Here is a 27,989-nt window from a genome sequence, read left to right as displayed (position 1 = left end):
TTCGAAATCGGTATCGTGCCTGGAGTTAACTCTATAAAGAACTCCACCTCACGATCAGGAGGCAATCCCGACAAGTCCTTTAGAAAAACATCTGAGAACTCCATCACCATAGGGATATCCTCCAGTTTATGTTCCTCCCTCGGTGCCTCTTTTACGAATGCTAAATAACACTGGCATCCTTCTAGAAGTGATCTCCTCATCTGCATGGCCGAAAGGATCCGTGGTGCAGAGCGCACACATGACCCAACAAATATAAACTCTGGCTCATCAAGAGGTCGGAACACTACCTATTTCCTATGATAGTCAATACTCACATAACTGGCCGCTAACAAATCCATACCCAAAATAAGATCAAAGTCAAGCATATCAAATATAACCAAACTAGTAGGTATCATTTTCCCCTAAATCTCTACTGGACAATCTCAGATTACTTTATTATACATTATCTCTGCCCCTATCAGTGTGACCACCTCTAACGACTGTGGTTCTACCCTATACAACTTAATAAATTCTTGAGAAATGAAGGAATGTGTTGCACCTGAATCAAATAATACAATAGCACTATTCAACAAATGGAAATAGTACCTGTTACCACGTCACTAGCGTTCTTAGCATCGCTAGGAGTTAAGGAATATACTCTCGCCTATGTCATACCCCTCTGATAGTTTCCATGTGGTGCCTAGCTACCACCCTGATGCTGCTGCTAATGACGAGGTAGAACATTTGACGACGAGTCACACTTTCGCATCTTATGTCCAGGCTGACCACACCGATAGCAGTCACTTGGTCCGATCTTGCATTCTCCCGAATGCCATTTGCCACACCTAGGGCAAACAGGGTGTGATGTGATATCCTGAAATGCCCTAGAACCCATATCCTGATGCTAGCCTCTTCCATGCCCATATTTCCTCCAAGAACCCTACCTCGCATCACAATACAAACCTGAAGGTGATGTCCTCTTCTTCAAAATTTAAGCCTTAGTATCCTCCTGCAGGCTCTCCTCTCACACGGTGGCCTTATCCACCAATGTAGCAAAGTTTTGAATCTTCAATATCATCGCATGTTTCTCAATCTCCTTCTTTAGTCCCCTCTGAAACTTCCAAGCTTTCCTTACCTCATCTAGTACCATAAACGGAGCAAAGTGAGACAACTCCATGAATCTGGCAGCATATTGTTGTACTGTTAGCTTCCCCTAGGTCAGGATCATAAACTCCTCCGTCTTCGCATTCCGGACCATGGCTGGAAAGTACCGCTCAAAGAACAGCTCTCTAAAATGGCCCCATGTCATCGCCGCCTGCACTAGCCTCTTCTCCTCCAACATATTCACTGATTCCCACAATCTCTTGACTTCTCCAGTCAACTTAAACGTCATATAGAACACCTTCTGCTCATCTGTGCAATATAGAACAGCCAAGATCTTTTCGATCTCCCAAATCCAATTCTCTACTCGGATTTGGTCTGTACTCCCTGTAAAGAGTGGGGGCTTTAGTTTGGTAAACTGATCAATAGAACCTCCCTGCTCAACCATGGGATTGTCCTGCCTCCTAGTATTACGCGTAACCTCCGCCATAAACTACTGGGCGAAGTCCCAGAACGCTACAATAGAGTCACTACCACCCTCATGGGCAACTCCCTCGCTACTACTGCCTCCAGCGTTGGCAGTATTATCCCTAAACTCAATCCTGAAGAGACAATTGAAAAAATTATTTAGAATCTTGGTACCTTACATAACTGCTACAACTACAAAACCATAAGACTTACTTAATAACTTATTGTTCCTAATGACGACATACTCTTCTAGTTTACTACTCTCATTCTAACTCAAGTCCCGCCCCTCCACTCGGAAACAAAACCGTCAATGGATTGCCGTGAATTTCTGAACCCATCGACTGATCCAGAAAAACAAAGAAGTCCGCCAATGGATTTCTGTCTCCATGCCTACGAAGCAAAACTCAACATTCCTATTCTACCCGTTCCTATCTTCCTATTCTCTGGTATAACCTCCTAAACTCATTTAATCAAGTCTAAAAGACCTAACAACCTAGTTAGCTTTGATACCAATTGTAATAGCCCGACTTGCCACGTCGGCCCGAAGTGCTAGAAAACGTATAACAAAATGAAATATTCCCTCTTACCATTTGCAAGAGGGTCTGACCCCAAAGAGTTCATAGTTGCCCTATCCATAAACAACATTCAATAAAGTAGCGGAAAAATATCAATCTCAAAATTACCATACCAGAGTTCTAAGTTATTGCTATTACATTAATATTGCCAATGTTTCTATTACAATCCCCCAAGAAGATAACCTATCCATAGTCCAGTACTTACATGAGTACTTACAAAAAGGACTCCCAAAAACACTATGCTCCAGAACCCACTAGAACGCTAGGTCCAGATTCTTGCAGGACCTGAAACAAGATTTGTATATTAGGGTGAGACACTTCTTAGTAAGGTGGATCAGATTACATCAGTGCGTGATCACATGAGTTTTTTCCAAAAAAAAAACACAGTAGTAAGTTTAACTGAAATGAATTACGCAGTTAAAGCATTCTCAACCCTATAATATAGAAGATATATATATAATTGCTGCAAAAGAAAGGGTGGCTCATTACAAGTGAGAGTTCCCGAGGTTGGGGTAGGATACACGCCCATACACTATAAAATCCCTCGGCTCGGTACTCAAAGATGCAACTCCCCCCCCCCCCATTTCATTTTTAAATCATGTATATGCATATCGAAGTCCTCCCTGCCTAGGAACACCACATAAACACCATTTACTTCCCCCATGGTACGAGTTGTGCGGTCCGTAGACTCTATCTAGCTCTGACGGCCCACTAATCTAATCACTTCAATGTTACAAGTCTGCCTTAGTCAATTTCCACCCTGGATCAAACACCAAATGTAACGACCTGCTTTTTCATGCCATTTTTTTTCCTCTTAATATATAAAACATATAGCAAAACTCTTTGTATTATCTACTAAAAATATCTCAGGGGCCCCAAGGGAGCACTAAGGAAACTCCGATCATATTACATTTCTAAGCAGTGGTAAACATAAAACTGTAAACTATATTTATAATACCAGAAATCTAAAAAGTCCCAAAATATACATCACAAAATACCCAATGACATCAATCAAAAATCCTAGGATCTACCCCAAACAACCAACACCCAGGAAACACTCACCCTTCTAAAAAGGGTAGCACAAGAACTTCTCTACCCGCGAGCCTGATTTGCACACCTAGCTGGATCACCTAAAAAATGTTAATCAATGGGATGAGACAACTTTCAGTAAGAAGAAATATGTTATCACTAGTGTGTGACCTATGAGTTACACAATTAATATACTGATGCAATAATGAAACTATGAAACTGTTAGTCTAGTATACCATACAAATTACATTTATTATAATTTAAAATACAACTGTATATATGAGTTTTCTAGTTGCACATAATTCTAGCATCATAATAAAACTGTTGATGCACTGTAGATCTGTATATATAGAAACAATTATGATAATACCCTGGGAACTGAATATCATGATTTAACCCCTCATGACAGGGTTGTGCGGCCCGTAGGCGAGACTTTACTCTGGTTGGCCTACCAGGTAAGTCAATTTGAAACTCTACCAATCAACAATCTGGCCCACTGCAGTCTCTCCGAGCACGATACTACCCTACCTCGTCAAACCGGTTACCATAACCCAGTTCTCTGGTTAGACTGCAATCTCTTTTGGCACGGTAGACGAAATCCACATACTATCTGAGATATATGGTTGTACTTTGATCTAAAATAGTAACGGTACTGTACTCTGCTATCTGAATTTGACTGAATATTTTCTCAGGGTCTGATACTATTTAGTATTGATATATATAATTATCTCACTGTTTTTTTACCATGAGTTTGAAATAACCATAACATCTTTAAACTGATCTACATAATCTGAATTTCTGACTGCATATCAATATTTTCTGCTAATATACTATAAAACATGATATTTGTAAAACTGTATAAATACTATACTAAACTATAATAAACTCATGTCACACAATTGAGTAATTAAATCCATTGCTCTAAAATTTGCATCTCCTGATATAATAATAATATTTTGGAAAACTGAATAATAATACAGATATATACATAATTTTCTAGTAAACTTTCTAAAATTCCTAGCATAGCATATTCCTCTTATTAATCTGACTGGGAGACTGCCCTCCACTCAACTCTCGCACCCTCGGTGTACAAACCCCAAAAACTTGCATTTACATATACAATTCTCGAGTAAATCAATACACCCATATTTCCTGAGTTTGCCTATTCATAATTTCCTGAACTATAATTACCTAGGCTCCCTAACCATACTTGATGGGGTCCTCAACCCATGATTATAGGGGCCCAAAACACCCTATTCCTGAAAATATAACACCCAAAATTTATTCCACAAAACACTAGTATATCCTCATAGAATACAAAATATGACCCCAAATAATACTGGTAATACTGAAAATACTTAAAAATCTACTTACCCTAATTTTAGGATGGATTCCAAACTACTCAAATCGAATTTTCGCTCCAGCTAGGCTATAGAGAATCTCCCCAGGATCATCGTGGTAGCTTCTGATCGTTGAATCGGGGAGAGACGGAGATGAAATCTTAGAGAGAAGTCAGTGAAACCCTTTTAAAAAGAGAGAGAGAGAGAGAAAGAGAGAGAGAGAGAGAGAGAGAGAGAGAGAGAGAGAGAGAGAGAGAGAGAGAGAGAGAAGAATTATAAAATGAATTTCTTGTCAAAAATTCATTTTAAGGCTATATATAAAATGTTGTCCATGTGGCCTCGTCGACGAGCCACGTCGCCTCGTCGACGAGGCCCTGCTACAACCCCCTTTAAAGTTCTTTCTTTACCCCTCTTTTCTTTATTATTTAATTCCAATAATTATCCAGGTTATTACATTCTCCCTTCCTTAAAAAATTTCGTCCTCGAAATTTACTATCTGTATACCAAAGACTTGTACTGAACTCTATCCATTAAGGAAAATAGGCTACTTATTTTATTACTTACCCTCACTTATGGCGAAGGAATTCCGTGGTTACATTCAAGATCCTAGGAGATTACAAATATACTCATAAAAGAAAATTCCCCCAAAACCAAAACATTACCTATCCTATAATCTAAAATACAACCACATATGTATTTCTCTACACTAAACAACTTTGTCTTTATCTAAACAACACTAACTAATACTATAATTCATTAAATAAGTATGGATACTTTTTTCTAATTTCTTCCTCAAGCTCCCATGAAGTTTCTTCTATAGCATGGTTTCTCCACAAAACTTTAACCAATTGAATTTCCTTGGTGTGCAGTTCCTGTATCTTTCAGTCTAAGATCTATACTAGTGCTTCCTCATAGGCTAGTGATTCTCTAAACTCTATTTCTACATAACTGATTATGTGGAACGGGTTTGGAACATATCTTCTTAGCATATCAACATGGAATACGTCGTGTATTCTAGAAAAAGCTGGTGGCAGAGCTAGCCTGCAAGCAACTGTTCTCACTTTCTCAAGTATCTCAAAAGGGCCAATATACCTAGGGCTCAGCTTGTCCTTCTTCCCAATCCTCATAACCCCTCTCAGAGGAGCTACCTTTAAGAATACCCGAGTCCCCACATCAAATTCTAACTCCATGTAGCAAGTGTCTGCGTAGCTCTTCTACCTACTTTGAGTTGAACTGATTCTTTCTTTAATTAGTCAGACTTTATGATATGCCTGCTGCACAATCTTCGGACCCAAAACTCGCCTCCCGCCTACGTCATCCCAAAAAAGAGGAGAATGACACCTCCTACCATACAGTGCCTCGTAAGGTGCCATGTCGATGCTGGCCTGATAGCTATTATTGTAAGAAAATTCATCCAACAACATAAATTGGGTCCAGCTACCCCCAAAATCTAGCACGCATGCACAAAGCATATCCTCTAATATCTGGATCATCCTCTCAGTCTTACCATCCGTCTGAAGGTGAAAGGAAGTGTTGAATGCTAATTGTGTTCCCATAGCCTCCTGAAAGCTTATCCAAAATCGTGAAGTAAATCGAGGATCTCAGTCAGAGACTATGGATACCGGCACACCATGGCCGTGAACTATTTCTTGAAGATATATTTCTACCAATCTTTCCATGGAATAGCCGACTTTAATAGGGATGAAGTGAGCGGTCTTCGTCAGACGATCAACGATCACCTAAGTAGCATTCAACCACTGTCGCACTGGTGGTAGCCCAGTAACAAAATCTATAGAGCCATGATCTTATTCCCACTCTGGAATGAAAAGTGGATGCAACTGCCCCGTGGGTCTCTGGTGCTCAGCCTTTATCTGCTGGCATGTCAAGCATTACTTTACAAATTCAACGATATCCTTCTTTATACCACTCCACCAAAAGAATTCACGTAAATATGTGAAATCTCACTATGAGTAAATATGTTGGACAAAGTTTGCTCCAGTGGTGGTAATATGTATTATTAATATTTAGAATTTGTTTAAATGGACTTTTGGATGTTAACAAAAAAAATTTGAATACATAACTTATTTTCCGATATTGTATTTTTTTTTCAATTCAACTAATGTTTTATAGGGATATTTTAAGAAAATAGTAAATGGGCAACAAATTAGGGAAATCCCTTTAACATATCCATCGATGGGTGTAGATAACAAAAGAAACAACAAACTTAAACTGAGTCTTTGTTGGAGTTTGTGTATTCCCAAGAGAGGGGTGAATTGGAAATTTAAACTTTCTCCTAGGTCAATTTAGATTCCTCAAACAGTATTGCACAAACCTAGGTTCTTTCTATATAATCATAAAATCAATTAAATATTTAAACAATTAAACGTAAACATTCAAGTGCTGAAATTTAAGATGCGGAAATTAAAAGCAGGCACAAGATATGTTATTGGGGTTCGGCCAATAGTACTGCCTACGTCCTCACCTCAGCTCGCAAGCCCGAGGATTACCACTATTGCTCACTTAATGGGTGGAACCGTTTACAACACCTTACCAAGATGGTGCACCTAACTTTCCTAACTGGGCCAAAGCCAATTCGGGACTATTCATAGGGCTAGTCTCTCTCTTCCTAAAACTCATCAGGAATACAACCAATAATATCAATTTCGTGTACAAACAGAGGTGCTTCTAGACTAAGCAGATGATGTACAAAAATTGGTTCAATACTATTAAAAATTGTTCTTCAGTATGATATGAATGTATAAGCTCAATGAAGTCTAAATATGACAACTTTCAAGATAATGTCAATATTATCAAGCAATATGTGAGAGTGTGTTATGAATGAATCTTTGAGTCAAGACATGAATGTATATCAATCACAAGTAATATCCTCAAAGATCTCAAGAGCACAAGAAAGTATCTCAAGGATAATTTATCAAATAATTATAAGAGATATTTGAAAATCAAGTTTGTTTTAAAAGTATTTCACAATAACACAAAAACAAGTCTTTGAATACTTGCAACAATAATGCAACACTCACAAGCTCTATAGAGTATTCCCACTGAAGACTTATGAATTAAATTACAAGGGAACTCTTAAGCTTACTCTCAATAAATTCAATATCAAACAAATACAACGAGAGTGTAAGCTAATATGAACAATCTTAATAATACTCTTACCAAAGGATTTTAGCATGTAGTAAGTTGGGAAATTAATTAATTAGTTAATTAAACATTATTTAATTGAATTAATTAATTAATTAATTAAACATTTTTTAATTGAATTACTTAAGTAAAAATATGATGGGTATATATATGCAAATATATATATATATATATGTATATAATAAAAATAATGATAAAACCCACTCTTTCTTCTCAATTTCTCTCAAATCTTCAGCCTAATTGACAATCAAACGCCATTTCTAGGGTCTAGCATTGATCCTTGTCAATTTAACCGGAGAGAATTTTTGAATTGGGTTTTCCAAACACCACCCCAAGGCTATGTAAGATTTAGGAAATTAAGCAATTTGATGATTTTGGTAGTTTAATTATTTATTTAGAGTTTATAGGCCTAGGAAATGCTAAAATAGTATTTTACCTAGGATTGAGTTGATTAAATTAGGATTTATGAATTCAGGGTTCGTGTGAGCACCGTAGGCGTAGTGTTGGGATCCTTACACACATAGTTTCAGGAAATCAGGTAAGAGAAATAGATTAAGCTATTGTTTTGTAAATTCTACCGGTTAAAATCGAAATTATATGTTTATGTATATGATTATCACACAAGTTTTGACAGCCAACCGTTTAAACTGGAGTTTTTGAGCCTAGGGTTGTGTTAATAGCTATTATTTTCACCAATTAAAAGAAAGAAAAAGGCTACAAGATTTAAGTAATGGATTTTCTGGATTAATTGACTAATTGAAATGATTGGTTGGAATTGTGTTACACTTTCTAAAAATTGGTCAAAGTGAGTAGGGTTAACTATCTCCGTTTTGAGTATATGATAAATTGTGGAGATAATTTAACCCATATTTTTAGTAAAGCAGATAATGAACATGGATTGACTTATTATTTCAGTAGTTATATAAATATGTGCATTATTCAAATTGTGTGGCATGAGGAAAAATGAAAATACTGTGTTGAGTTATGAAATATATATAACATGTGGAAATACTTAAATGTGTTGGGATTATACTATATTTGGAATTGTTTATTCAGAGTAGAATATTAATGTTAAATTGCAATGTATGGTTTGAGAACTTCGGTGGCCCATAGTACGCATGGTACCGTTGCGAGAGTTATGGAGAGTTTAGTGCAATCACACGTCTTAGAAAGAGTATTAGTATTGAATAGTCGATTGAGCAGTGAAGAGTAGTGTTCCCCTTGGAATATAGACCCGCATTGGAAAGCCAATCAGACTAGCAGACTAAAGAGTTGGAAATTGATTTAAATCTGGTGGGCCAACCAGGGTTAAGTCCAGCCTACAGACAGCACAACCCGTCATGGTGGGAAGCATGTTAGTTTTTATCCATCTAGCAGTGAGTTTTAAATTCATATTTGCAAACTTATCCAGAGTATAATAGAATAGTGCATGTAATACAGAACAGTGTATGTGAATATAAAATATTTGGAGATAGAGGATGTGAAATGTGAAAATAGAGTATGTGATAAGAGAACAGAGTAGAGTATATGAAAACAGAGCATATGAAGACTCTGGTAATATATGAAAGACATAGATTATGAAGAGTTGGGTTTTATAGAGATAACAACATACAAAATAAAGTAACAACATATTAAATGTATTAAATATAATGGTATTATATGTATTTGGGGTGAAGTAAACACTTCGCCCGAGGGCTTGCTGAGAAAGGCAAGTGCCGTCGTAATTATAGTCTGGTACCAGAGTAGAGGGTAGTTACATGTATGGGCATGTAATTTTCCCTATTCTTGGAGACTTCGCTTACAAACATAAACCCAAGGGCTTACTAAGTAAGGTGAGCGCCCTAATAGTTGTAATGACATTAGAGCAGAGGGAAGGTACATGTATGGGCATGTAATCTTCCCTATCCTCGGGAACTTTCACTTATAAATAATTGTGTGTATGTGTGTGTGTGAGTATGGGCTAAGAATGATTTTATAAATGTGGTTAAATAACAATTGATGATATTTTGTATACACTAAATTCATGATAGCCACAAACTGGTATTAGTCTATTCCATCTTACTAAAATGTCTCTCACTCACTATACAATTCATTTTTTTAGGACCTCCGCATGATCGAGCTTAGCAAGCTCAGGCCTGGGTTTGTTGGCATAGCATTTTTGTGAGAGGGGTATAGATCTTGGATGTATTTTTGGGTTTATGTTTTTTTTTTTTCTGAGATGTATATATGGATACTAGATGTTGGGAAGTTCGTTTTTGGGATGTTTATATAGAACTCTGATATATTATTGAGGATGTTTATTTATTTTTCCGCTACATGATTGAGGTTATGGTATCAGACAAAGGTGATTGGATCACATCACACCCCCGGCCCCACTTGGCGGGTTCGTGGCATGACATGGCAAGTAGGGTGAGTAAGAGAGGGATTTTTAGCTTATATGAGTATTTGGAAATTTAGAAGATTTTGGCTAATGATGTTTTCTAATCTATTGTTAATATTTCCAAATGAACTAATATATATAGACAAACACAAAATTATAACCATTGAGGGACATAGGAGTCTTTTTAGAAAATATTAATGAAGGTTAAATAAAATTAACCTTATTTTACTGTAGTTAAAAATGTTCAACCCAAGAGTTTTTAATCGACTATATTTTAAGTTCGGTTGATCCAATTGAAAAGTTCGGTCAACCATGAAGATTTTGAAGTGAAGGTTTGGTTGACTGACTTAGGGCAATTTACGAACCCTTTGAGGTTTGATTGACCAAGGCAGGTTCAGTTGACCCTTTTCAAAGGTTCGGTAGACCAAGTCTGTTTTGAACTAATGGTTCAGTCAACTAAGTTATTAGGGGTTAGACACGTGTCAATTCAGTCAATTGTGGAAGATACATTCAAAAAGATACAGTTGACCAAGCGAAGTCAAAATGTTGACTTCCACCCAGTTCAGTTGACTAAGGCATTTTACACTCCCAAGGTTCAATCGATTGAATTTGTCCATGAACCATATTTGGCCTAAATAAAGACCCGAGTTAAATCCCTATTAATGTGAGTTATTAACCTAATATCTTGAGGGATTCCTGTAGTCATTCTATGGTCTTTTGAGCTTATACAGTCTATCATGCATGTCATGCAAATATATTATAGACCAAATTAAAAACTAAAAGCAATACAATGAAAATTTTCTTTTTCTTTCTTTTGCTCTTCATATTTCCATGGATTTATGCTAGGAGTATGTGCTCTTTAAGATCTTTCTGGCAACCACATCACTTTCATGTGTGTGTTTTGAATGATTAACCTGTCCAAGTACTTAGGCACACACATTAGTAACTTGCGGTTTTTCATTATCAAAACCAGGGATTGGACTCAAAAAGTCAACAATCTCCCTCTTTTTTTATGATAAAAAACACACGAGAGCAAAATGAGGTTTAGCCTAAAAAGGCTCTCTCTAAGAATATGTATAAATTAAATTTATGTAATATAGCACACGCATATTAATGAAAGAAGACAATTAAAAATATTTGCATTCAGTTTTAGCAAAAAGGTACAAGTACAGACATGCATGCAGCTCAGACATTTTGCTCATAAAAGTTCTCCCCCTTTTGGCATTAGCAAAAAGCACTAAGTAAAAAATTGGCCATATAAAGCAAACTTAGCGAAAGAGAACTCCCCCTTTGAAAAACATTTCCTCCTTTTTATCATATAGTATTTTGGGCATAAAAACAATTTTAAAAATATAACATTAAGGCACATAAGCAAGAAAGTAAAATATGTCACATGTAAAACCGTTTCTTGCCAAATACTAAAAAATATATGTATATATATATACACACTACAAGAAAACTAGTTTTTAGTGATGTAAGTACTAGTGACAGATGAAATTTTGTCACTAAAAGTGCAATGGTAGTGAAGGTTTTATAGAAACATCACTAATAGTTCGATTATCAGTGAAAAAAGTTCATCTGTCACTAATACTGCACTTTTAGTGATAAAATTTCATCCGTCACCAATACTTCTGTCACTAATACTCCAGTTTACCCGCTCAAACCAGCGCGGGAAACCACTTTCCGCGCAAAAACTATCCCAGGAAACAATTAGTGCCAATTCTTTGGGTATTAGTGATGATTTTAATGCGTCACTAAAAGGAACTTTTTAGTGACGGTTAATTAACCATCACTATTATTGTTGTATTAATAAAAAAATAAATTTATTTTAAACTAGTAGTGAGAGTTTGTAATATTCGTCACTATTAGTGTGACATCCCAAAAATTCAAACCATTTTTTTAAAAATACACTGTAAAATCATACTACTCTAAAAATCTACTATAACATCTCAGTCCCAAAGTGGGCACTGAGGAATACCTGTTCATAAGATAACACACTTATGCAATGGAAAATATAAAATCATATGACCATAATCATAATACTAGGATTCAGTATTTTCCTAAAACATATATACATACACATCTCTCCAGTATTTATCTAAATCATCTAGAATCTACAAAAATGCATCTCCTAGCATTCGCTTACCCTACAAATAGGGCAGTACAAGATCCCCTCTATCTTTGAGCCTGATATGCTCGTCTAACTGGATTACCTGAAATGTGTTAAAATACTATGATGAGACAACTCTCAGTAACATGAAATATGCTATTACTAGTGTGTGGCAACTGAGTTTACATGAACAATATATCTCTAATCAACTGAAACTGAGATAATATGTAAAATAAAATATAATATAACTCACACCTATGTAGCTTAAAATAAAAATGTTTCTGAACTTTCTATTTAATCATACTTTTAGTATCTATAGGTATATATGTTGTTTTCTGTAAATCTAAATATAACATAGTTGTGAAAACTTCTCTGGATGGATAACTGTAAGTCATGATTTAACCCTTCATGACTGGGTTGTGCAACCCGTGGAAGGGACTTAACACTGGTTGGCTTACCAGGATAAGTCAACTGAAACCTCTGTCGTCATATCAGCCACCTTAACCCGAACTATTGGGGAGCTTACAATCTCTCCTAAGGCATGATCGACTACTCATAAAATTCACTTACTATCTAAGATATGTGGTTGCACTCTAAACTGAAATAGCTACATACCGTGCTCTGAAATCTAATCTGGTTCATGAAGATCTGATATATATATATCTTATTATTTTACCATGATTCAGTTTTAACCGAATGAACCATAACACTATAATAATTGATCTGAATAACTGTAATATATAAGTAAACTATAATATCTGAATGAACTATAATATCTGAATGTTATGGTTCTGTAATCTGTATATCATGGTATTCTGTAAAATGCTGTAAAACATCTTTCTGTATGTATACTGTAAATCATGATTTTGTAAATCCTGTAAAACATCTTTCTGTAGATATGCTGTAAATAATGATACTTTGAAAGCTATGTAAATATTGTACTAAACTAATATTTACTCAAGTCACACAATTAAATAAATAAAACCCGTGTACTGTAACATGTATTTTCTAATAATAAAGATAATTTATAATCTATAGAATTTCCTTGAAAACATATAATTTCATACCCTAATAACATCCAGAATTCATATCTCAAAATACATATATTTTACTGGTAAAAATTCCTAAAATTACTAGCATAACATATTTCCCTTATCTCACTAATTGGGAGGCCTGACTCAAACTTTATTCTTACGCCCGCAGCGTACCAAACTCCAAAACCCCGAAATAATGTACATTTCCTAATTCATTCAACCCAAACTCAGAATAATAACTATACTCGCCTTTTCCTCAAGCTCATATATAGAATCCATAAAATTCTAAACTACTAATTATTTATCAATGTTACCCGAGTTCCTGAGAAAACACCCGCTGGGGTCCTCAACCCATGCCCGTGGTGTTTGGAAACCCAAACCCTGAAATCACAACAACCTAGTTTAATCAACTTAAACATCAGTATATTTTCATCTAACACAAGGTCTTGGTTTAGAAATGCCTACAACCATATAAACCTTAGAATAACCCACTTACCTTGATTTTTGGATGGTACCTGAACTTCTCAAACCAAAATTTTGCTCTAACTAAGTTATTGAGAATCACCCCAAGATCATCATGGTAATTTCTAATCGTTGGAAGGGGGTGAATCGGAGTAAGAAATGAAGAGAGAAGACAGAGGATCTGAATTCTAGAGAGAGAAAATGGAGGAAATAGTAGAATTCTTGTTGAAAATGTGATTTTCAACTATACATAGATGACTGGCCACATGGCTTCGTCAACGAAGGTAATGAGATCGTCGACGAACCAAGGTCTAAAATTTTCCCCTCTTGGTATCGTTTTGTTGACGAGACACTAAGGCTCGTCCATGAATCATACGAGGGCATTTGTCGACAAAACCAAGTGGTTCATCGATGAACCCTAACTTTGGTTCCTTTTGAATTTTTCTTCATTGATTTCATAATTTAAATTTTTTGGGTCTCTACAATTAGTCCATTAGTAGTGACGGTTCACATGCTTCGTCACTACTAATTCTTTTCTTTCAATAAATAAAATAAATTTATTTTAAACTAGTAGTGACGGTTTGTCATATTCGCCACTATTGGTCATTAGTAGTGACGGTTCAGATGCTTTGTCACTACTAGTTCTTTTCTTTTTAATAAATAAAACAAATTTATTTTAAACTAGTAGTGACGGTTTGTCATATTTGTCACTATTAGTCCATTTGTAGTGACAGTTTGGATGTTTCGTCACTACTAGTTCTTTTCTTTTAATAAATAAAATAAATTTATTTTAAACTAGTAGTGACAGTTTGTCATATTCGTTACTATTAGTCCATTAGTAGTGACTATACACATGTTTCGCCACTAATAGTTCTTTTCTTATAATAAATAAAACAAATTTATTTTAAATTAGTAGTGACGATTTGTCATATTCATCACTATTAGTCCATTAGTAATGACGGTTTGCATGCTTCATCACTACTAGTTCTTTTCTTTTAATAAATAAATAAAACTTATTTTAAACTAGTAGTGATGGTTTGTCATATTCGTCACTATTGGTCATTAGTTGTGACGGTTCGGATGCTTCGTCACTACTAGTTATTTTCTTTTAATAAATAAAACAAATTTATTTTAAACTAGTAGTGATGGTTTGTCTTATTCGTCACTATTAGTCCATTAGTAGTAACGGTTCGGATGCTTCGTCACTACTAGTTCTTTCTTTTAATAAATAAAACAAATTTATTCTAAACTAGTAGTGATAGTTTGTCATATTTGTCAATATTAGCTCATTGGTAGTGACGGTTCGCATGCTTCGTCACTAATAGTTCTTTTCTTTTAAGAAATAAAACAAATTTATTTTAAACTAGTCTTGACGGTTTGTCATTTTCATCACTATTAGTCCATTAGTAGTGATGGTTCAGATGCTTCGTCACTACTAGTTCTTTTCTTTTAAAAAAAAATTATTTCATTTCACACTAGTAGTGACGGTTATGGGATTCGTCACTACTAGATCTTTTATTTATCAGGTTTCGCCCCAATCTTCCTCATTTCCCTCCTTTCCATTATCTTTTTCCCGCCCCCTCTGCCGATCCTCCCCTCCGGATTCTCCTCTCTCTATCACAACGCCATCGCCGTTTGTTGCAGCCTAAGGGGGTCCATCACCATTTGCGGACCATCGCAACCCGAGAGCCCATCACCATTTGTTCGCTAACCATCACAGCCGAGGGCCTTTTGCCGTTCGTTCACAGAACCCGTCGCCATCGCAACCCCTCGCCTTTGTCGTCACTAGGGAGGTCAGTATTTTAGCTTCCAATTTTGTGTTAAAAATTCTAGTCCTAATTTGTTATTGATACACACACACACAAACACACACACACCCACACACATGCATACTAAATAATTTTTACTATATTTATAGCAGTAAGTTTTATTCTTATCATTTTTTTCAATATTAGAGAGACTCTATACATGTTGATTCAATACCTAAAAGGATAAAATTAATAAAATAGAAAATAGTTATATTATGAATGAGTGTATTATATATAGGACAATCTTCTATACTTTAAGAATTATTATCTGAACGTATTTTATTTTATTTTATTGTTCTCTTGCTAATTGTGACTAAAATTGATAGACACCCTTATCATTCTTTGAAAATTTTTGACTTTTGAATTAATATATATCTTTCTCATTGTCATTCTTTTAATTGATCAATACTACTTTAGGCTATAAATTTCATATAAAAAAAAACTCTAAAATATGTATTTACAATGATACTCTTATATATATTAGTTAATTTAAGGCGGCTAAAGGGATGCCACGGGTCCAACCAGATGTCGTTGTCCTTGATGTGAAAGCCAAGTTGACCTTAGGTCACACCCGGTTTTGATAATGACAAATACTCATTGTATTTGATGGGTATTTGAGATTATGTGCATGTATACTAATTAGCAGATCATATTGATAGCACAAAGAGGAAATGGAGTTGAAGACCCAATATATGTTGTATTTTATTTTATTATTATTTGAAGGGTCTGTAATAGTAAATAAGGCTTGACTTGTAATAATTGCATGCATCACTTGCATGATTTCATAGGTAAGCTCAAAACTAAAAAGGAACTAGAAATGACCCTAGGACCCTCACTCATGCATATATATATTTGGTCATTTGATTAGGGTGTTTGCAAAAATTGAAAAGAACCGAAATGTATGAAAATTACATGTTCAGTCGACTGTACTTCCAAGTACAAAATCCTCTCGATTGACTGAACTCACCTAGTTCATTTATACCCCGTTGACCGAACTCCATTGGAGTCAACATAATTGACCATCTGGTCGACCGTGCCAAGATTGCATACCAACGCTCTGGTCGATCGAGTTCCCACATGTGAGAACTCAACCATCTGGTCGACCGACCGAGATGGTTCAAAATGTTCCCCATTGATTGTGCGCTAAAAAGGAAAAATCGTCCTGAACCTCCAAGTTCGATCAACCGAACTTACAGTTCAATAAATCCCTGGTCGACCGAATTTCAAGCAACTCGATCAACCGAAATTGCCTCGTTCGACCGGTGCTCTCAGGCTGCCCCATTATTTTTACCCTGGTTAATATTTTTAAATGGGGTTAATTATATTAAAATATATTAAAACATTCCTAATAATTTCATATGTGTCCTAAACGATCATATTTTTAGGGAAGCCTATATATACCCATTCATTTGGAATAATTAGTAAGAAATTAGCAATCTTGATTAGGAAAAAATCTTTGAAATTCCAAAATCTATAATATTCATTTTTGAGCCTCCAACACTCATTCTTACCAGATTTTATTGCTCAAATATCTTTGTAAGTGTGATTTGAGTGTTGTTGTTCTAAAGGTTTGCTCTCTTGAGATTGTACTTGTTTGATATTATTTTATTTTGAGAGCAAAACCCCGAGTGTTCTTAGGGGACTTCATTGATAAGTCTATCCTACGAAGACTTCACTTGAGCTTTTGAGTATTGCATTGTCATTACAATATCTTGAGAAGTTCTTATTTGATTTTGGTTGCAAAAATCTTTTCAAATCATTTTCTTATTTCTAGTGTCTTTCATCTTGAGAAATCTTTGAAGAGATATTTGTTTATGTGGTGAAAATATTTGTTACAATATTCATTGATAATATCATTTGTTGAATATAAACATTAAATCCTCTTTGCAAACCAAACATATATATTTCTTCAGCTTTATACGTTGAGAAAATCTACTCATTGAGATGTCTGAAGTATTGCCAAAATCTTTGTCTGAGCATCGTGATTGAATATATTTTGTGAAACAAAGATCATATTGTTTACACTCTCATCTACTGATTACATCACTCATATAATTATTTGAGAGTAGAACTCTAAGACCACATTGAGCTTACTTTATTATATCGTTTGGTGGTGTATGTGATTGCACGTATTGGGTACATATCTGATTTACATGAAAGCATAATCATTGTACCAATTTCATTATTGAGAACATATTGTTGTATTCCAGGCATGAGCCTGAAGAGGGAGACTAGCCCTGGTAAATAGTCCCGGATTAGCTTAGACCCGGTTAGGAAAGTTAGGTGCGCCATCCTGTTAAGGCATTTTGGTTGAGGTTAGCCCCGTGAATTGACCTGGTTGTAATCGGTGCCGCTCCACCCGTTAAGTGATCCTTTAGTGGAATCCTCGGGTTTGCGAGCTAGAGGTAGGGACATAGGGACAGTTGGCCAAACCCTGATAACATTTCGTGCATGTTCTTTACATTTCTAAAATTTACATTTTTGCACGTGTATGTTATAATTTGAATGAAGCGCATGATTTAATTTATGTTTCTTATATTTATCTACGCATTTGGGATTGTATAGAAAGATCCTAGGTTACCAAATCATATTGACTTATGACTTAACCTAAGATAAAAGTTTTAAATTCCAATTCACCCCCACCCCTTCTTGGGAATACACCAATTCTAACAATTGGTATCAGAGCCTCATGGCATTGACTTAAACATTTTTGCTAAAAGATCGAGATGGCTCTCGTTGGTGTATCCCCATTCGGAGAGCAACAATCACCTACTAGTCCTCCATTGTTTTGTGGTGTCAATTACACCACCTGGAAAGTTAGAATGAGCATTTTGGTAAAATCTATGAGTTGGAGGGTCTAGTAAGTGATGATCAAAGGAATTTGTATGTTTGTAAACAAAGATGACATTACCTTGATGCATGCAAATTCATATGCCATGGAGTTATTATATTATGCTTTTGATTCTCATATTTTTCATGAGTTTATGGCATGTAGAAGTGCACAGGAGATCTGGGTTGAGCTGGAAAAGAGATATGGAGAGTCACAGGAAAAAGAAATTGCCACTCCAAACGATGATCAGGTAATGGCTAAACATGAGCAAGTTGCATTAGTAGATGATGAGGTATATGAATCTTACCCTACCTCATTTACTGATTCATGTAATGAAGCATGTGATGATTCTTATACTGAAACTTGTGATATATAATATGTTAAATCATCAGTTGCCTCTAAGGACTGCTTTGACGATGACGCATGTATTAATTCATGTGATGTTTACTGTGATGATTCTTGTTCCAAATCATGTGATGTGTCAAATGCTGAATCATCTGTTGTATTTTGTGATAAATTTGTCGATAATGCATGCAATGATATATGTGAAAATGATTGTATTAAATCTTATGTTGAATCATAAGATCAAATTTTGAAAGCATGGCTTGTAATGAAAAACTAGAAATTGTTTTAATGAAAATGCATAAATTTCTAGATAGGTTATATAAGAAGAAAATGTTTTTGAAAAATGAAACTAATAGGTTGGCAAAGCAATTAGAAAAATTGTAGGAATGTCATGCTATCCTTGAGAAGAAAAAGATTAAGAAGATCTTGAAAATCATCTACTTAAAAAGAAAAATTGAAGATAATTCTAAAATCACTACAAAAAATAAGGTTATTAGTAACAGTTTTCAATTAGTCGCTATAACTGTCGTTACTAATACTTATTAGTGACGAATTTTTCAAACCGTTACTAATAATAGCGTATTAGTGACGGATTAAAACCGTCACTATAGATTCTACACTAAATCGATAAAAAATCGTCACTAAAGCCATAGTATTAGTGACGGTTTTAAAACCGTCACTATTTCTCTATTATTAGTGACGGTTTTAAAACCGTGACTATTGCTCTATTATTAGTGATGGTTTTTAAACTGTCACTATTGCTTTATTATTAGTGATAGTTTTTAAACCCTCACTAATATTTAAATTGGACAATTAGTAGTGAAATTAATTTTTTTCCCAATTATTAATTCCTGTAAAAATCTATAATTAAATTATATTTTCTTATACATAACATTAAACCATAATTGCAAAAAAATTCATAAATTATTCAAAATTCTAATTCTAATTCAAATTTAAATACGTACAAATACAAATTCAAATTCAAATACAAATATATTATACAAATTCAAATTTAAATACAAATACATTATACAAATTCAAATACATTTAATCTATTCAGATAACAAAAAAAGTCAAAAGCTGCATCTGTAGTGCATAACATCGTGCTGATGTTGTCACAGTTGCAAACCCTACAAATTAAGAAAGTTAAAAAAATTAGTATACGCTTTTTGAAAAATTTTGGCAACATTTCTCTTGTAAATATGACATTTTCCATAGAGATATACTCCAAACCTAGGTATTTACAATAAACAGTTCACAATAATCCAGCTGGTAATGAATTTTACGAGTGCACAAGAACTTCATATAATAAGCATTAAATAATGTAACGTGTTCATGCATCCCATAAACAACATATATCAAAATATAGTTCTATGAAAAAATAGAATGTGATGTTTATGGTTTACATGGCTTCCATAGGACTCTAAAACAACTACAATAATCAAATAATGCAAATGAGTCCATGATTGATAGAATGTTCACTTAGCATATGAAAAAGTAAATTTAAAGATAAAGTTCAATGTTCATTTGAAGTTCACTTATTCTTTCAAAAATGTTTTAACATTTAACACACTATAACCATATGAGCATATGGTATATGGCTATGATTATTTTGGGAAAAAGTCAACAAATTTTCGGCAGCATGCCGTCTATAAATAGAATATTTCCCAAACCTGTAAGTCACAAAAGCACACAATTCACAATATTTTTGCATAATACAGATGCCATTTAGATTAAGATCAACATGCAACAACCTAAAAGTATCTACTAGTAGGCAATACACATCACTGCATTAGCCATGCAGGTGGCGCTCCAATCAAGCATGTAGCCCTAATGTCCACTACCAGCATGCAGTTCACAAGACATATCAATCCAAGCATGCAGTTTAGAAGTTAAATCATCTATTAAACTGAAGTTAGATAAGCACAAGGAAATTGTGTGTTGTGCGCAGGAAAAAATTTTGAGTGCGCAAACAATATAAATTGTGTGTGTTGTATGTACAAAAAAGAATTGTAAGTGTGTTCTGTGTGTTGGCAACATGGAAGTGTTTTGTAAGTGACAATGTTTAGTGTTACTTACTCCAAAAAATGTAGAAGACATCATAGAAACCTTTGTCTTCCCCAAATCAGCTTCAACCCATCTTCCTCTGTCGCACCCACCATAGACTTTAGCGCTACCACCGACTTCACCCCCTTCCTTTGCTCCCCCAATCTCTGTCACAAAAACATCACAAAGTCGAAAATCACAGCCACTGAGGTCGTCATGATCAGGGCAGCAAAGGCAGCTATGGCTTGCTGCAGCGTCATCCTCGAGGACGAAGTTCTCGAACAATAAGGCTCCATTTGCAATCTAGGGCCCAACTTTAGAATCCTCAACCTTGATGGTGATGGAGCAGACGACGAGGTCATGGAGGGTGATGAAGGACAATGAGGTCATGGATGACAAGGAAGGACGATGAGGTCGTGGATGGTGGTGGCTACATCAACGATTCTTTATCTAGTTTACCCGGAGTTTTTTTTCAAAATTGATTTGAAATGCAATAAGTCTGCCCATGTAGATAAAATGAATTTTAGCCTTTCATATGATAGGTTGTCTTTTATAGTTAAGGTATGATTTAAATATTATTTTTATTTCTCTTAAATCTTGATGCCCTTCTTGTGGTCATTGCATCCACTTGCCTTATTTACAATAATTTCACACTTGAGTCTTTGAAATTTTGTAGAATGTTCTAATTGAAAGCAGTGATTTGGACAAGATTCGGCCAGATTATGGAGCTAATTTAGTTATTTGTACACAAGATGAGTTGTTCTCAATTTGCATTCCATGTCAAGGTATATTCATTTATTTCTTGTTCTTTGATCATCATGAATTTTTATTAAAGCTTCTACACATAAGGTTGAAGAGATGAGTCCATGATAACAATACTTGAGGAATTAGTACCTCTTCCTCCAAACAAGCCACAGAACCATCATGATTGAATTTCATAATGTAAACCTATTAACAACCAACCACAAACCTATGAGGAGGAAGAGGTACTAATTCCTCAAGTATTGTTATCCTGGACTCATCTCTTCAACCTTATGTGCAGAAGCTTTAATAAAAATTCATGATGATCAAAGAATAAGAAACAAATGAACATACCTTGAAATGGAATGCAAATTGAGAACAACTCATCTTGTGTACAAATAACTAAATTAGCTCCATAATCTGGCCGAATCTTGTCCAAATCACTGCTTTCAATTAGAACATTCTACAGAATTTCAAAGACTCAAGTGAGAAATTATTGCAAATAAGGCAAGTGGATGCAATGACCGCAAGAAGGGCATTAAGATTCAAGAGAAATAAAAATAATATTTAAATCATACTTTAACTATAAGAGACAACCTATTAGATGAAAGGCAAAAATTCATTTTGTCTACATGGGCAGGCTTATCGAATTTCAAATCAATTTTGAAAAGAAACTTCGGGTAAATAACTAGATAAAGAATGACCATCCACCCACAATAAGAGTACCTGAACCTCCCGATTCTTACCTCCATGTCCATTATAAACTCCGAAGAATGAAGTGGAAGCATCCAGAATAGTATATATTATGCAGCATGCTAGCAAATCAAACATTCATAGTCAATAACAGAATATTCATACTATTAGTTTGAGGGTTTTAAGGAGAGAATATAATGGATGTTAGGTAATCATTAAATTTATTCTCAACGCTATTTCGAAATTTCCAAAGAAAGTTGTAATTTGGGAGTTTTGAATTAAATGGAAACAAGTAAAGAACCCTTCAGGCTTTGATCCCCAGATTCGTATTTAAGAATTTCAAGTAGAATAGAAGAGAATGAAGAATTCTTCAGTTCTACAATTTGCATTTTTCAGATGCAATGAAAAAAAAATATGAACAAAGAATTCTTCAATCTTTTTCCCTTCATAAAAACAAACTCCAAACATTATTTAATCCTTCACTCCATTTCCTAAACTTCCAAAATGATTGCCAAGGAAAAATCTCAGAAATACCTCTTCTTCCAAAGGCAGAACCCACTTGCTAGTGACCCATTCGCGATGAAGCCTTAGATTCGTGGTCGCAAAATCCATCTGCTCCCTCAACCCACGAAAAAAAATGGAGCACCTCCCTCCGTCCAACACTTCGGTGACCACGCCCTCCCACCACCCGTCATTGTGGAACGCGTCGACCTCCTCGCTAAAATTGAACCCACGGCCGAGCTCACGCAGCGGAGGCGGCCGCAGCTGCACCAAATCCACCAGCTCCTGCAACAGCTCTGACCCCTCCTCATCGGCCATCAGGCTCTTGTACACCACCATAATGGTCAAGTTCTTCTTCGACATTGGCCGAATGACGGTCCCGGCATACCAGGTGCCGCAAAAGCCCTCCTTATCGCTGCTTATCTCGACCTCCGCTCCTTTCTTCAAATACTGTCCTGGTGCCTCTCCCATTTCTAGGGTTTATGCTAAAATCCTTAACTAAATTTTTTTTATTTGTTTTAAATGAAAACACTACTAGTGACGGTTTCAAAACCATCACTAATACCCTATTATTAGTGACGGATTGAGAGATCCCTCACTAATACCCTTAACTAAATTTTTATATATTTTTTTAAATAAAAACACTATTAGTGACGGTTTCATAACCGTCACTAATACCCTATTAGTAGTGACGGATTGGGAAATTCGTTACTAATACCCTTAACTAAATTTTTTATATATTTTTAAATAAAAATACTATTAGTGACGGGTTCAAAACCATCACTAATACCCTATTATTAGTGACGGATGCTCCAATTTGTCATTAATACCCTTAACTAAATTTTTTTATATTTTTTAAATAAAAACACTTTTAGTGACGGGTTCAAAACCGTCACTAATACCCTATTATTAGTGACAGATGCCCCAATCCGTGACTAATACCCTTACCTAATTTTTATACATTTTTAAAATAAAATCACTATTAGTGATGGTTTCAAAACCATCACTAATACTCTATTACTAGTGACGGATCTCCCAATCCGTCACTAATACCCTCAACTAAATTTTTTTTATTTATTCATAAATATTAGTAGTGACGGTTAGTTAATAGTTACTAATAAGTGACTTTTACTAATGAATTTAATCCATCACTAATACCCTAGAATCATCGCTAATATTTTCCTGAAAAACTTTTCGCGTAAAAATTGTTTACCGCACAGTTTTTAGTGACGAAAGTATTAGTGACGGTTTTAAAATCGTTACTAATAGTGTTGTATTAGTGACGGCTGCTAAAACCGTCACTAATGCTTACACTATTAGTGACGGTTCTTAAAAACCGTCACTAATACCATCTTTTAGTGACGAAATTGAATTTTTCACTAATACTTTCGTCACTAAAAATCAGTTTTTTTTTGTAGTGAATAATTTTCAAATCCAAAGATGGGAAATGTAGTTCAAATAAACTCCTAAAAGTTAAAAAGAAAAACATTTTCAAAATGGTTTCATCCTTCAAATCCCATAGTCATGCCTCATCAAACAAAAGGAATTTAAATAAGCGTAATGTTTCACATATATACAAAATATGCTTATTTCATGAAAGAAAAGGGCACGTGTGGTTTAACTGCTTATTTAGAAGTGATAGAGGCTTGAGTAAAGAGATGATATGGGTTATCATGATAGCAAACCCAGTAGAAGATGAGGAAGGATGATTTCAATAGAAATTGTATAATTGGTTAATTCTTCCTTAGTTCCTAGGTTTAGGGGTTGTGATGATTGTAAGTCTGGGAGGTAGTCTTCGCTTACATTATGAAATCTTGGTATATGCTTTAACTGTATAATATTGCTTTACCAAGAACTCTTAAGAATCACGTCAGTGTGAAAATATATGTAACATATCAAATCTAAACTTAAGGAGGGGTTTTTGGTCAAAACTACGTCAAATCGAAAAAATTGACTATGCTCGGTGGACCGAGCATTGAATGAACTGGAGCTCCCGGTCGACCAGCCCATTGACTTTTGACTGTGCAGTCGACTGACCCATTTTGAGCTTTTCTAATTCGGTCGACCAAACTCGTCAGTCTACCCTCGGTCAACCAAACCAAGAACCGTGCGCCTACCTCGGTCGATCGCCCAATTCAGTACAAACTTCTTACGATCGATCGAACACTGCCGGTTTTTGAGGAATTTGAATCGTCGGTTGATCGAATTTGTTCCTAGTCGACCAAACCTCGGTATTTAAATTTATTCTTCACGTTCAGAGCTCATTTTTACTAGAAAAATTTCAGAGCTCCTTCACTGCTCCTCTAAGAATCATCACATATCCTTAGACCAATACTAAACCTATCTCATCTAGCACTCATGGCTCATCAAAATGATTGTATTGAAGCCCATGATCTGGCACACACTGAGGATGACTAGCTTTTGTCAGAATGCTCCAAAATCATATATGTGCAGGAATTTCGCCCAAAAGAAGCCATTTTGGGTAAGATTCTAGATCTAGAATTTATGGACCAACATTTTGGAAATTTATGAACATGTTCTAGTATCAGGGGTGGAAAAAATTTATTTCTTATCAGCCAAGTGGCCACTACCCTGCCTATGTTAGATTGTTTTACGCAAACCTAGGAATGATGAGAATGGATACTTCTCCAGGGTAGTAAGGACCGATATTTGCTTTGATGTAGAGTATTTATCTAATGTCCTAGATATAGATCGTGGCGACTTTGACTGCCTAGACTCAATAATATCCTAGAAAGGCCAAGATTGTGCACCACCTGATTACGTATAATATCCTACCTAAGGCAGGATCTAGGGTGCATGTCTCCTTCTTAGACTGCTTTGTTATGTAGTTCCTGTTTGCTCGAAAGAAACTAGATTTACCCAGCTTGACGATACATTGGATGATGGCCGAGACGATCGGCCACAGGATCATTATGCCATACGAAGGGATTTCAAACAAGTATTTCGAGCAATAGGAGTTACCTGCCAATGTGGCTATACTGAAAAGAAGGAGGTCAGCTGATATATTTTCCGCTGTCACCCAGAGACTGATGGGATATAAGCTAGTCAGCAACATATGGTTGCCATCTAGGGGTGCAGCAGCTCAGGAGGAGGCCCTGTAGGAGTTACCACCACAACCCATGCAACTGACGAATACTGACTTGATGGCTATCATCACCAATATTTCTTATTCCTTTGGGCAGTTTAAAGGATCAGTCCAGTCAGATCTTCGAGATCTAGCATCGTCATCTACTGCACTTCATGATGAGTTTAGACAGTTCTTAATCTCCTCTACTAGTTGGTTCACGGAGATAGAGAGGGTCATTGCAGTGAATTTCAGTGAGTTGAATGAACAGATCTAGGAGATGCAGGATGAGAGAGATCAGATGACGATGGATTTCGACATCGATGGGGGTGATGGCGCCAATGGCAGTGTGGATGGAGGCAAGATCTAGTTTCAGAGGAGCATTTTGCAGATCATGAATTATATTTATGATTCATTATCTTTTATATTCTCTGGTCTGTACTTATGAAACAACTATTATTTTTCCTTTCTTTCTTTTCCCTTTTTACACACCACACTCTAACCCACTGTCTATTTTGGATTCTACTAGTAGTTGGGTTATCTATTTTTATTTGTATCTAGTGGTATGTATTGATTTTGGGAATGTCGTGGTTGTCTCTTTCTTAGGTATTGCATGTTCCCATGATTATGTTTGTGTGTAATGCCTAGATGATAGTCTTCTACTCTCTTGTTGGATATCATGTGATAAATGACATATATATCTTTGTCTACCTATTTGCATGCTTAGTTTTGAATGCCTTCTGCATGGTGGATGCAGTTGATACGTAATTGCATGCTAGTAGTTGATATAGGTTCTCACATGCCCTCAACCTCTAATGTACTAGCTGTTGAGAATCATTTATGCAGGTTTATTTGGGAAATGTCCTATTTACAAACGGTATGCTGCCGAAATTTCGGTGGACTTTTTCAACATAAAACCTTGTCAAATGATGATTATAATGAAATTAAAAGTTAAAATCTTTTTGAAAGGATGAGTGAAGACTCAATGAAAATTAAACTTCATCCTCACATAATCATCAGGTGTTTAAAAAAAAAAACGTAGCTCCATCCCTAGGGAAAGACCGTAAAGAACTTATATGCATCATGGTTTGACTTGTTGAATATTTAGGCTCTTCTAAGAACCTTGATCATCATTGTATTCCATGTGTTTGTATATGGATGGTTCTCGGTTATGTGCTTTATTTCATGCCTTAATGTATGTCTTCTGTTGCATACGTGATCTATAGGGATGATTATACTGATTGAATGGTAAAGTGAATAAATCTTAATTTAGTATATTCGTTTTAAAAGACTTAAAAACTTATCCATCTAGTCTATGTAGTTTATTTTATATATGCTTGGATTCAATTTTCTAGGGGGAGCTTTCAAGTAAATTTTACAAGTCTTAGCAACGAATATTACCATTGATATTTCTTATTGGCTTAGACTTTGTGACTATGCTTGTTGTTTGCAATCCATACTTTTCATATCTACAGCATGATAATGATGGACTTTATGTTTTATTGCTTTGAAGATACTGGAACTGTTTGAGTAGTTGTGGATAAATTGCTAGGTTTTATAAACTCAAACATGTCATTGTTTATATAGGATTTTTTTTTGGAAAGTCCTATTTTCAAACGGCACTCTGTCGAAATTTTTCAAAAATTTTCCAAAACTTATAATGTATGAAAATGATGTCTACCCATTGCCTAGAGCTCTTATTTTTATGGCCCTTTTTGCTGTTCCCAAAAAGGGGAGATGAAAGAGGCAAAAATTATTGGGTTAAAAATTAAGTTTTATTTAATGCATATTGATAGGGGGAGCCTTCTAAGGCTAAACTCATATTTTTTCTTGATGTATTTGTCATCATTAAAAAGGGGAGAATGTTGACCGTATAGGTCACGCTCAGTTTTGATAATGACAAATACCTGTTGTACTTTATGGGTATTTGAGGTTATGTGCAGGTATACTAATTAGCAGATCATATCGATAGCACAAAGAGGAATTGGAGCTGAAGACCCAATATATGTTGTATTTTATTTCATTATTATTTGAAAGGTCTGTAATAGTAAATAGGGTTTGGCTTGTAATAATTGCATGCATCACTTGTATGATTTAATAGGTAAGCTCAAAACTAAAAAGGAATTAGAAATGACTCTAGAATACTCACTCATGCATATATATATATATATATATATATATATATATATGCATGTTCAAATGTAAGAAATTGAAAAGAACTGAAATGTAAGAAAATTACATGTTCAGTCGACCGTACTCCCACGTACAAAATCCTCCCGATCAATCGAACCAGGACCAGG

The 27,989-nt window shown here is 35.3% G+C and overlaps 1 protein-coding gene across 1 annotated transcript; it reads right to left on the bottom strand.

Moving 5' to 3' along the window:
* Positions 1 to 1,573: 1,573 nt before the first annotated feature.
* LOC131167569 (protein AGENET DOMAIN (AGD)-CONTAINING P1-like) lies at positions 1,574 to 23,075 on the bottom strand. Its single transcript, XM_058126368.1, has 5 exons — positions 22,638 to 23,075; positions 21,765 to 21,873; positions 20,703 to 20,836; positions 1,822 to 1,889; positions 1,574 to 1,682 (listed from the first exon to the last, which is right to left on the bottom strand). The coding sequence occupies exons 1-5, from the start codon at positions 23,073 to 23,075 to the stop codon at positions 1,574 to 1,576; spliced, it is 858 nt and encodes a 285-aa protein (XP_057982351.1).
* Positions 23,076 to 27,989: the final 4,914 nt, after the last annotated feature.

This window comes from Malania oleifera, chromosome 11 (genome assembly GCF_029873635.1).
Source record: "Malania oleifera isolate guangnan ecotype guangnan chromosome 11, ASM2987363v1, whole genome shotgun sequence".
Taxonomy (NCBI): domain Eukaryota; kingdom Viridiplantae; phylum Streptophyta; class Magnoliopsida; order Santalales; family Ximeniaceae; genus Malania; species Malania oleifera.
Note: the sequence above shows the minus strand (reverse complement) of the source record. Positions and strands in the feature narration are given on the sequence as shown.